The 13,358-nt window shown below is 37.9% G+C and overlaps 1 protein-coding gene across 1 annotated transcript in view; it reads right to left on the bottom strand.

The window, feature by feature from the left end:
• Positions 1–4,204: 4,204 nt before the first annotated feature.
• Rab30 (RAB30, member RAS oncogene family) overlaps positions 4,205–13,358 on the bottom strand; it is a 95,586-nt gene continuing 86,432 nt past the window's right edge. The window contains exon 5 of the mRNA XM_027407655.2: positions 4,205–12,973. Within this exon, the coding sequence (XP_027263456.1) occupies positions 12,723–12,973 (251 nt within the window). The 3' untranslated portion in view covers positions 4,205–12,722. The remainder of the gene's footprint in view (positions 12,974–13,358) is intronic.

Raw genomic sequence — 13,358 nt, forward strand, 5'->3', positions numbered from 1 at the left:
GATGGAGCGATATCTCAGAGGTTAAGAGCACCGGCTGCTCTTCCAGAGGTCCTGAGTTCAATTCCCAGCAACCACATGGTGACTCACAACCATCCGTTATGAGATCTGGTGCCCTCTTCTGGTGTGCAGATATACATGGAAGCAGAATGTTGTATACATAATAAATAAATGATAAATAAATATGTAAACACTGATCTCAAAAAAAAATCTACAACAGCGCCCCCCAAAGAGCAAAGAGGAAAAACAACTGTGTGTGTGTGTGTGTGTGTGTGTGTGTTTCCCTTCTTTGGGGATTTTACTGGTCTGAGGTTATCTACTGCCTGTGTTTATATGGGTGTAGTTAATTTTCCGGGGTGGGGTTTTCCTTCTAGTACCCTCTGTATGGCTGTATTTGTGGATAGATATTGTTTAAATTCCACTTTGTCATGAAATATCTTGTTTTCTCCATCTATGGTGATTGACAGTTTTGCTAAGTATAGTAATGGTAGTCTGGGCTGGCCTCCATGGTCTCTTAAGAGTCTGTCATTCTAGGCCCTTGTGGATTTTAGGGTCTCTATTGAGAAGTTGAGTATGATTCTAATAGGTTTGCCTTTAAATGTTTCTTGGCCTTTTTCCTTGGCTGGTTTTAATATTCTTTGTTCTCTATGTTTAGTGTTTTGATTATTATGTGGCAGGGGATTTTTTTTTTTTTTTTTTTTTGGTTTTTCAAGACAAGGTTTCTCTGTGTAGCTTTGGAGCCTGCCCTGGCACTTGCTCTGTAGACCAGGCTGGCCTCAAACTCTCACATAGATCTTCCTGCCTTTGCCTCCCAAGTACTGGGATTAAAGGCATGCACCACCACCACTCAGCAGGATTTTCTTTTCTGATCCAATCTATTTGGTGTTTTGTAAGTTTCTTGTAGCTTTATAGGCATGTCCTTTAAGTTGGGAAAATTTTCTTCTATGATTTTGTTAAGTATATTTTCTGGGCTTTTAAGCTGGGCTTCTTCTTCTATTCCTATTATTCTTATGTTTGGTCTTTTTGTAGTGTCCCAGATTTCCTAGATGTTTTGTGTTAGGAATTTTTTAGGTTTAACTTTTGACTGATGAATGTCTTCAATGCCTGAGTTCTACCTTCCTTTTCTTGTATTCTGTTGGTGATGCTTACATCTGTAGCTCCTGTTCACTTACTCTGATTTTCCATTTCCAGGGTTTCCTCAGTATCTATTTTCTTTGTTGCTTCTATTTCAGATCTTGAACCTGAATCATCTGATTTTTCTTGGCTTTCTTTTGGGGATTTATTGATTTCTTCCTATTTTTTTTGTCTTTTCCTCAAATTTGTAAAGAGATTTTTCATCCTCTTTAAGGATCTCTATCATCTTCATAAAGTCATTTTTAAAGTCATTTCCTGTGTTTCAGCAGTGTTGGATTGTTCAGGTCTTGCTGTTGTAGGACAGCTGGGCTCTGGTGATGCCATATTGTCCTTTCGGTTATTGTGTTGATCTCACTATACTATTCTTTTTTCTTTATAAAGTAGAGGTGTTTCCTTAGCTCACAGCTCTTGAGGTTCCAGGATAGCACCAATACTGACTAGGGCTTTTATAAGGTAGGTTGTCATCATTTGGTAAGATAAGAAGCTGGAAAGGATCCTCCCCCCCCCCTCTCTGTTCTTTCCACTCTCACTCTTTATGTCTCTCCTTGATGGGGGAAGTCCATCTGTGTATATGTTTGTCTTATTGGTTGATAATAAAGCACTGTTGGCAATAGGAAAGCAAGATAGGTGGGGCTAGGAGTCGAGGAAGATTCTGGGAAATGTAGTAAAGACAAGGGTTGCCATGTGATCGCCAGGAAGAGAGGATGCATAAGGTAGGCATCCTCAGTAAGATAATTCTTTACAAAAATATATATGGTTGATAATTAAGACTGAGCTAGCATATAAGAAATCCTAGTCATTGGCCAGCAACATCGTAATCAAGATAAGACTCTGTGTGTTATTTGGGAGCCATAACGTGGTGGGGGAACTCAGGCAGCTGATGGGAAGAATTATTTTTACATCTCCTCTTTCTCCTCTCCATCTCTTTCCTCTCTCTCTCCCTTCTCTCCTCTCCTTTCCCCTCTATCTCTCTCCTCTCATTCTCTCCTCTCTTCTTTCCTCTCCCCTCACTCCTCCCTCCTCTCCGTGTTTTCTCTCTCTTACTCTTCTCTGTCTCTCTCCTATCTCTCCTCTCATTCCTGTTTTATCTTTCCTCTTTCCTGTTTTCTCTCCTCTGTCTCCTCTCCTGTGTCTCTTTTCTCACTCTCCTCTCTCTCCCCTTTCCTCTCTCTCCTATATCTCTTCTCTCTCCTCTTTCTCTCTTCCCTCTCTCTCCTCCTCCCCCCCCCCCGTTATAAATTAAAAAGTGGCACAGGAGACAAAGACACCATGCAACAGAGCTTGGGTGGAAGTTTTTTGTTTTGTTTTTTATTGAGGGAAATCCAATGGGAAAAAGAGGGGAGGGGGAGGGAGAAAGGGAGACCAGCCTCTGGGGACAAGAATGGCAGGAGAGGGAGATAGAGAGAGGGGGGGACAGAAAGACAGACAGAAAAGCAAAAAGAAAAAATGGGAGGTGGGCAGGGCCCTTTTAAAAGGGAACATAGTGAATGTGCACAAGTGATGCTTTTAGTGTCTGCAGCTGAGGACATATCCTGTCAGAACCCCAAAAGCAGGCCAGAACAGATGCCTGAATACTAACACACACTCTCTCCACTCTCCCTCCTCTCTCAGCTGTCTCTCCTCTTTCTCCTGTCTCTCCTTGTCTCCTCCCCCCTCTCTCTCTGTCTCTGTCTCTCCAGGGCTTCTCTGTGTAGCCCTAGATGTATAACAAGCTGTCCTGGAACTCAGAGATCTGCCTGCTTCTGCCTCCCAAATGCTTGGATCAAAGGTGTGGGTCACCCAACAGGGTCTCTCTTTTAATCCTTCCCATCTCCTGGATTTTGCACCACCCATCTCTATAGTGTAGGGTGCTCAATGGATTTTCATCACAGTCACTTTGTTGAGCCATGTTGGGTTCTCAAGGTGGTTAAGCACTGAGCTAATGGCATAGACTGTGTAACATCCCAGGAATTGTATATGCAGGGGTTTTCAAGATGGCTCCTCACTACAGCTCATGGTAGATTTGCTGGGGAATGATACGAAATCCTTTTCCAAAGCAAAGCTACTAAGTAGATTTCAGGCTTTCCATTTACACAAGCCTACAAGGGTTGCAAAACCTTGCAGTATCCAATATTGTAAGTAGCCTTGCTGGCAGTTCATTGAAACTATTATTTTCCTCCCTTATCCCACCAGAGGGGCAGTAGATGGCCTGGCAATTTCTCTTACTATACTGTTATCTCAAGACTGTGAATCTCACAAGGTTCCAGCTTCTATTCTGCTGATTACAGGGATTCTTCATTGCCACTCATCTCAAAATGCAGCTAGGTACCTGTTGCTCGTGTTTTTTGTTACAATAAAGCAGGTGAGTGCTGGGTGCTTCTAATCACCTGTTATATTCAACCAAGCCGTGTGTCTGTCATACAAATGTCACAAGACAGAAGGTGAGAGCCAAGTATTGGAGATGGAATGAAATTTGAGAAAAGGTACATATCGTTACCTATTGCTGTAGTAGTGGTAAGGGACAGGGTGATTCTAAAAGGCTTGCCTTATACCATATGCTCAATACATGGTAAATATATACATGAATGTATGAATGCCTCACTGGTGACTATGTAATATATTTAGCTAGAAAGAAACTTAAAAGAAATACCCATACTTAGAAATGGAAAAATTAAAGGCTGAAAAACATGATTACCCTTATGTCACACTGAGACAGAAATACAGTTTATAATCCTGGTTACCAGTGTATTACCCCATCTAATGCAACACAGGATAAAGTAACTGTCTCCTCATTATCAATAACTAACATGGATGATTTTCACATCCTGAATATGACAGACTAGTCTCATTTAGTGTTCTAACCTAAGGAAGCTTTAAAGATGATTTAATATAGGCTCTCTCATAGAGGAGAAAAATACACAAAGTGTTCAATGACTTGTCAAAGTTCTGCCAGCTAGAGAATCAACACTCAGACTCAGACCATCTGTAGCCTCACATGCTGGGCACATTCCATATTATACTGAATAAGTATAATATTAAGTGTACTTGAAGCTGATTTGGTTTTGACATCTTGACATGGCATATAACCCTCCAATCAGGGGCAACAGGAAATGTTTATTTATGTACAGGTACATGGGAAATCAATTTCCATTCAGCTTTTTAAAAAATCATTACAAATAAAAAGACTTTGTTAAATACATTCATTCTTTACACACAAAATACATTCTTTACACTTTTACTCTCATGGTGAATTCTTAATAATAAAAACTTAAACTATAATACTCTGTAGTTCTGGCAATTTCTTGATCATTTTCCCAAGAAGGAAGATCCAAATGTTGAGATAGTTGATAAATAAGAAACCATACCTTTAAAATGTTTCTTCATTGATCATACAAGGTTTAATAAATGCCCTCTTCAGCATGATTGGTAGCTGTCTTTAAAGGAATGCTGAACACTTTGAAATTCTCAGTGATGACAATGGAATTTCTACAAAGACTGAAGTTGATAACCACATCGAAATGACATCCTCACACAAAGATTCTTACAAACATACCTGACAGCTAGGCATTATTCAGGGATCCAGTTAACCAATTTAACCAAGATCTTAAGTTTCATTCTCCAAGCAGGACTTAAGAGATTCTATTTAAATAAATATAAATTGCTTGATTTGTTAGTCTAATAGTTTTTGAGATATGTAAGGAGCCATGTGACCATGTACAAAGATTACATGAATGTTCTAGCAGCATTACTCATACTAACCAGAAAGCAGAAACAATCTAAATGTCCAAAATGTAATTAATTCAAATGAAATACACACACACACACACACACACACACACACACACACACACACACACACCAGAATATTACTTAGCCATAAAAAGAACGTACTGACTCATGCTACAACATAGATGAGCCTTGAAAACTTTAACAGAAGCCAGGTACAAGAGGCCACACATTGTATGATTATAGCATTTGAAAGGCGACTCCACAAAGACAGAAAGCAAATGGATCCTTGCCAGATGCTGGGAAAGGAGGAGGTTTGGCTGCTAATGGATACAGAGCCTTTTGGGAATGACATGTTCTGAAACTAGACAGTAGTGACAATGTACAATATAATGAGTATACTAAAAACACTGAATTGTATACTTCAAAGGGGTGAGTTACTGTGTGTGAATCTTTAAAAGATACAATTTAACTTTGAAATGTGTTGTTTGGGTTCCTGGTTCCTCTTTGTCCCCTTTTTGAAGCTGGATTGAGTTTTTTATAAATCTTTTTTCTACACAATGTATTTAACTAATTGTACTTGGGTTGCCAGTGGCTTAGATTTCTAATGGCCTTTTTGTTAGGTAAAAATGATAGTATGTGGACACATAATATATATTGTACTGTTAACATTTGCATATTGACATTTAAGACCAAGAACTATACTTATATTAAAGTAGATTATCAGGATTTATATAGTGACTATATATATGTATGGAGTTTAATGATTAAACTATGCATAAAAGCAGTAGCCATCTATTAGGAATTGAGTTCATAAAACTCACTGATCAACCTCTTTGCTGAAACTGTATATGTAAACTGTTTTAATGGAGAGATAAGAAAATGAAGAAAAGCAAGGATTTTCTAAGTCTTTACAAAGCAGCTTCTGTAAATATTTTAACTAGCTGCTGAGATCTCCAAAACTAAATATTTTGCATTTTATTTCATCCCTATGCTAAAAGTCATGCATTAAAGTGTGTGCAATAATATACAGGGCATACTTTTGTTCAAATTCTTGCCTTAGTTCTTCATTGAAATTTTTAGCAGAATTTTTTTTTTCTGAAAATAGAGATTTTCCTCATACACTAGTTAAGACAGCTTTGTGTATCTTGTTTACACACCATCAAGAGAGCTCCAACCATCTGGTATGCCTAGATGGACACTCCAATGAGTAGAAGTTAGAAGCCAGCATCCACTCATTTGAAATGCTTTATATCAGGGACCTGAAAGTCCCAGCCAGTCCTTAAAGGATAAAATTACTGTAAAAAAATTTGATTGTGTAAATCAACTGACATTCATTGTCAAACAGTCTACAAGAAAAGTTCCACTAGCATTGTGTAATTGTATAGAACATGAGAATATTTATTCCTAATGATTACATTCCAGAAGCAGTAAGCTTAGCAGCTGTTTTTCAGAGGGCTTTATCAAGTTTATTATTATTATTTTATCCAGGCATAACTGTGTAATCTTAAACAAGAGCTATGTGCCATTCAACAACTAGTGAATTATTCTAACCAAACAGATTCTTTTCTTACTCTATATATGAATTTTTGCTCTGTTGGGAGATTAATACCCCAATTTTTATTTCAAAAGGTAGCACACACATAGAAAGGGGGATAAAAACATTTTGGAGTATTAGTTATACATTCATCAAGTAATGTCATATATGGAATTAAATTCTAAAAGCAGATCACATAACTGGGATTTATGCTTCCATTTTTGCCTACAGATGGAAAGAAGAGCCACAGAAACAGAATGACTCTTCCTTGGTCATCCACTATACATTATTAGTAAAGGGAGAAATGCATGAGTAATTGAAGAGCTAATCAACAGTTTGATTATCTAAATCTGATCCCAGTAAGAAACTGAGAGTTAATAAGTACCCTGATGTTCACCAAGAGGACAACAATAACCACCTCAACATGCTTTTGTGACTTAGTTTTAAAACACAGACAAAGGGCAATAATAGACAGCATATGTGACCCCTTAAAGATAACAACCAAGCCATTTTCTTCCCATGGAGAATGAGATCAAGAAGAGGTTTGCATTGCACTGTGAGGTATTTCAGTTCGAAGAGAGTTTCCTGATAATAAGGAATTTACAACCCTGGAATCGTCTGTTGAGACAGAATGTCTCTCAAGATGTATGGAAAGAAACATGGGTGACTGACATCTAAAAGCAAAGTGAATCAGAGATTTCCTTGTAGAAATGGAATTCTTTCTTTGTAACAGGCTGCCCCAAACCATTTCTTAAAATCTTGAAATGGAGTCTCCCTATGTGGCCCTAGCTCCCACCTCAGCTTCCCAAGTACCTGGGACACATGTCACTGTTCCTACTTCCAAAGTCTAAAAGAGAGAGAGAGAGAGAGAGAGAGAGAGAGAGAGAGAGAGAGAGAGAGAGAGACCAACAGACAAAATTCCTAATATTTGTGTTCTTCCTATTTGCTGAGCAACTTATTTTACATTTATCTCATCTAATTTCCAGCTTATTTCTAACGCCCACCTCATAGATGATAAAACTCTTGTTCAAACTTTGCCTAAAGCCTCCACTTTTATACCTCTCCCTATACATACTCTAGAGTCACCACTGACCAAAAATTTCATCAAAATATGGCTCAGCATCTGCCATTCTGCTTTAAACCATCGGGAAAGTTAAAAAATTAAAAAGTTAACTAATATACCTGATGAGGCCAAAAGAAAAACTGGCAACCATCCTTGGTCTTCCAATTTTTTATCCAAGGAGTCAAGTATGTTTCTCCCCACACTGATTCAAGCACAAAAGTTTCCTTTGCTAAAGCCTAAGGAAGAGCCACCTGTCAGATTAGAAAGGGTGCCAGCTATTTTACAAATTCAAGCTTATAAATTTTAATTATAAAAAATGCTTTTAGTTGTTTTATTTTCAAGTTAAAGGCCTGTTTTGTTACTTTGTACATGAAGCAAATTGGCCTTCACCCTTTCAAAGTTATTTTCCCCAGAATCAGGGAAACCTATCAAATGTCATTTGCGATTTCCTCAAGCAGACCTTCAAGATGGATTTCTGCTGTGACCCTCCTGTCCTCCTCCTCCTGGGTGACTCTGTAATGGAGGAGTCTCCTATACTAAAACATTTCCAAAACCCTGAAGAGAATACATTGTTTATTAAGTCAAATGAGATGAATAACTTCTATGATTTCACATAACCAGGGCCTAAAAGATACTTCTTCCATTTTTAACATGGAAACCAGTTTAATTTCTACAGGGACTGACAAGGCATTTCTAGTTTTGGACTTAATGGCAGATCAGTCTCTTGACCTAAGGACATATGGCCAACCTCCTCCATAGAGAATAGTGAATTTGTAACAGAACAAAAGCCTTTTATTTTTAAAATATCATTAGCTATTGATCAACATATATTTAATTGAGCATAAGAAAAGGTACTGCAGCTTAGAAATTTGAGCATCTGGTTCAATCTCAGTCAACAATGTAGGTCATCTTCGCATTGTCTTTACACAGTTTGTATCGACCCTTTGCTTGACACAAAGGTAGCTGCTACCAGAGGGTTCCTTTTTTTTTTTTTTTTTTTTTTTTGAGAAATTCTCCATGACACAGAGCCCAGTCGGTGGCTCTGTGGCTTCCATGTGGTAGGCTTCATTCTACCTCTCTGAACTATGAGGAATAGCTTCTATTAATTCCTCTCTCTCTGCCACAGCCCACAAAATTCTTTCAGATAATTCTCAAATGTCTTAACTTTTAAATTCATTTACCAGCTAGTTATTCTTCCATTTGTTTTTAATTTCAAATATCATCAAGCAAGCCATGATGGATCACATCCATACCCCCAGTAAAACCAAGGCACGAGAATGAGTTCAAAGCCAGCCTGAACTACATTGTGATTTCTATGACAGACTGATTTCTGGAGCTGTAGACTGAGATCTGGTCTCAAAAATAAAAAAGACAAAATGTAAAAAGCAGTGCCTCTCAGGAATAATGATAACATGAGTATCCTGGGATTTAAAGATGAAATGCCAGCTACATTATGCAACATTAATGACTTATCTGAAGGGATAATATCCTAAACCAATATTGCCTGCATGTAGAGTATAAGGGAAGGCAGTGTTCCTTTAAAACATATATAAACTCAAGCCACAGGAACAGTAAACCCAGAAAATATACCTTCATTTAGTGTTTGACAATAACTGCTCATGTGGAATACATTTTTTCAGAAGGATGAGACATGAAACATACCTGTCAAGACCATGGCTGAAGGAAGAAAGTAAGCCATTGCAGTTAAAAAAAATTCTTAAAAAAAAAATGAAAACAAAGAAACGTCCAAATCTACAACTTCTTCCAGAAGCTAATGGGAAAGTGAACCTTAGTGTGTATGTCCATGAGATGCACAGCATTCTGTAGGAATCGAACGTTCCCCTATCTTTAAGGCCACTGGTATGATACATGGGGGGGGGGCGGGGGTTGTACAGAACAAGTTCAAAATCATTTGCAAATTTTTTTTCTTTCAACTGAAAGTTGATGCTGTGAGATATCTCAAAGAAAAGACTGGCAAATCCTTGATCTAACACTGGAAGGCACTCAGGTCCTTCCAAGGTATATGTTCATGAACAGAAGATAAAGACTCTGCTTCCTCCCTCCATCAAGCTATCGCTTGGAATCATACTAGTCCAAGCATCCGTGTTTTGGTCAGTGGTTTCTTAATAATTCACAATCAGAACTTAACGTAGTGTCATGTTAATACATTTGTTTCATTTTTAGTTATTGTCTTGCCACTTAAAGAAAGATGCTGGCATCAAAAATGACTAAAATATGGGGCAGAAATAAAAGCCAGAAAAAGCCAATGGTATAATTTAGAAGTCTACACACACACACACACACACACACACACACAAAATAACTGGCTCTATATAATTAAATATTAATGTAATCCAACAGATCTAATAAAAAGAATACAAAGGAACACAGTTTTGTGCAGGAAAAGGAGAAACTACTAAGTTCTTTGAGGATACCATCTATACAAAGTCATACCAGAAAATTATATGATTCCATAGATCATTTCCAAGCGTGACTCTAGAACCTGAAGATGTCTTTTAATTGGAAGCTACAGAAGATTGCCATATATTTAATAATTTTATTAAAAGAAAAATAATCACATCACAAATAGAAAAAGAGATGGTCTTGTCAGGATAAATCTTGTTTTGTTTTTTTTCTCACCAGTAAATAGTTTTATGTAAAAGGGGCTTATCAGAGCAGATATTGTCTATCCAATAAAAATTATTAGTAAAATAATATTTATATCCTGGCCTAGATTAAGAGAATTCTTTAAGGACTTTCATTTTAAAAAACAAATAAACAAACAAAACTTACGGGTAATGAATCGTTTAATCAACTGGTATTTATTGCACCTATATTTTCAAGGATTGTTCTCAAATTTGAGATACGTCACTGGACAAATATTCAAAAGGCCTAATCTGAAATTCACAGAACTATGGAATGTAAGGGACTACCAGCTTCTCAGGTGTCCACACTAATGGGCCAAGGATTGATGCCTATGGTCTATTGAATGTCTCAGAGACCCAGGGGAAGAGGGACCTGGAGTAGAGCTCCTAAGCTGCTGCTTAACCCAGAGGGACACATGGAGGTGCTGAAAGCCCAAGGAATAAGAATAACATAAAATAAATATGACCCCAGAAGCTGTTATTCTGGAACTAAATTAGTCCATTCTAACAAAGCCCTTAAAGTTCACAAAGCAAGGTTATTTTTAACACAGCTGTGAGACAAGGCTGAGTCATCATATGCTGGGGAGATCAGGACTTTGTGGTAAAGAAAAGTAATAAATTTAAATTTAGGGACATTCTCTAAGCAGAAAGATAAATTCTTCTGTAACCTTGATTAGTTATCTTTTGATGCCTTTGGTTGCTGGCTTAATAGGGAAGTCAAGGTAATTATAAACGATTTTGATTTTCAATTAAAGTGATTTTTCTCCCCTTCCTGTATAACAAAAGGCAGTTCAAACTTTTAAGAAGCCTGTCACTTTCTTATAGAATCAAGAAAAGCATAGTGAGTCAATTGCAATACCAATGATGCGTAATAATACACACAGTTCCATGTGAAGGAGATGGGACATTATAGAATCTGCTAGAGAAACTCTAGAAATGTATTATCAATATCCTGCTGTGTTGACTCACACTGCTTTACAATTCAGTAGCTTCCAAGAGTCAGGTCCAAGACTGTCACCATCAATACCAACAGCAGAATAACACATCATATCCTCATTCAGTGATTATCACTCGGTGATGTATGCTAGACAGCAAGCCACAGAAACACCTGACAGCACCCACGGCATACAGATTTAATTACTGTCGCAATCTGCATTCATGAGAGGAACAAATTGGAAGGTATCAAATCATGGCACTGAAGAAACAGGAACTCAGCAGCACATCTTCCAATTTGAAACCTGTTTTTAAATTAGCTAAGTAAAGGCATATATACCTCCCTTGGATTGGAGATTTGCAGTAACATGCATACCAGGATGGGAAGGAAAGCAAAGAAAAGGGAGTAGGAAAAGGAAAGCTGTAAGGTGAGACCAGGGGAAAGAAAAGATAAGAGAAAAGAAAGTATGGTCATGAATCTGAGATCAACATTAATATAAGATGGTTAATGACAACTCGTAGGCCTTTCCTAAGTTTATTGAAGATACAAAAATTATGTGAAACTTTTCATCCGTTGCTATTCTCACTTGTCATACTAAAAACGTCTACAAAATCCTAAGCCTTGGTCTATCCAAGGATAGTTCCAGAAAGGAAAAGGTGTGACTTGTTATCAAGGACTGTGCTCTGTCTGGAACCCTGCTCTGCAGTCAGTCCATATTCCACAGTATTTTGGTCATATCTGCTCTGTTTTCTCATGCTACTCAAAATGTCTTACAATGAATCTTTCTATATTATAATGTCATCATCCATTATATTTTTCCCCATTTTTCTTCAGACTTTGATTTTACTTAAGGGCAGGAAAGGTTTGAAACAAGAGAAGAAAGTTAAGAAATTTCAAGGAGAATATGAAAAAAAAAAAAAAAGGATTCTCATGTCCAAACCCATCCTAGAAAAGGTGGTAATGAAGCTTTGAAAAAGACTGCTGATTCATGGATGTCCCCCATTTTCATTTTATTTCTAGGTAATACATCTAAGGGTATCAGTGTAGCAAAACGTTTGGTCTGTGAAATATCATAATCATTAGCACCAAAAGGAGTAATGGAGCTTGTATATGTTATTAAACAATAATTTTTTACTGTTGGTCATGAGAAGAGTTTTCGTTTTTACATCCCAAAGGTTTTTGAAAGTGCTTGTTGTGGACAAAAGAAATAACACTTTTCAAAATCTCCATGGGGTTATCAATAAGTACCACAGAGACAGTATTGGCCTTTCCAGTTTTGGTTTACCTTGTAGACAAGAAAACCATGGGCACCAGATTACCACTTAAGCCTAAAGAACAGCCCCACATGCACCCGCTGACACACAGGAGGGATTCCTACAGTACACAATCCCCTGCACTGTGTTCAGGAATGCACTTTTTACTTGCTTTTTTAAAAACAAAAGCAACATGCTCTGCAGATCATGGAGCACGTAGTGCAATTTTCTCCTTGCTCCAATGCCAGATTGCAAAAGGATGAAACCATTCATTATGTGTTCTGCTAATGCTGGCCTGCAGTCGAGGCCCTTGGCCTGCATGCTTTGTAAGCTCTGGAGCCTACAGGAGTCAGAAGGTCCAAGAGCGGGAGCCATAGTCATTGCCAGATTCCCTAGCAACATACGGCCCACCAAGGCAACTACTGATTCCCTTTGATTCTCTTTGCCTCAGCCTTTAGTTGAAATTACAACAAGTCAAATAGCTGATGCTTTTCCCCTCTCCGGGTAAGGGTGAAGATACATTGTTCACCAGTGTGTTCTGTCTTGCTTCACTGATGAGTCGGCATGCTAAGTCAAGGAAGAGTTTCTCCACATTATCAGATTCCTTGGCTGATGTCTCCAGGTAATACATGTCCTGAGCCTCTGAGAATTCCTCTGCCCTCTGCTGGGAGACCTCTCTCCTTTCAGCCAGGTCAATCTTGTTGCCTGTAACAATGGTAAATTAGAGAAAGAATCGTCATTTGACTTTGTTTAGGCAGAGAAGCATTGAGATTCAATTCCAGACCTGAAGTCAATGGGCAGATTTGACGGATGGGCAGGTGAAGCAAAGTAAATGTGACCATGCTTGCAGGAATGTTTATGCTAAAATACCAATGCCATTTGTAATGACAAAGACCAGAAACAATGCAAATTGCTTGCATAAAGTGCAATGTATGTATACAAGTATTGAACCCAGCAAAGAAAAAAAGCCAAGTAGAGAGCATAGGGGCAGAAACAGATTTGACTTTAGAAGCTTACATTTTACATAATTGAACAATACAATTCTGTAATTAGTACAAAATTAAAATTTAAAAGCAACCTGTAAATATTA

Source organism: Cricetulus griseus, chromosome 3 (assembly GCF_003668045.3).
Source record: "Cricetulus griseus strain 17A/GY chromosome 3, alternate assembly CriGri-PICRH-1.0, whole genome shotgun sequence".
In the NCBI taxonomy this organism is placed as follows: Eukaryota; Metazoa; Chordata; class Mammalia; order Rodentia; family Cricetidae; genus Cricetulus; species Cricetulus griseus.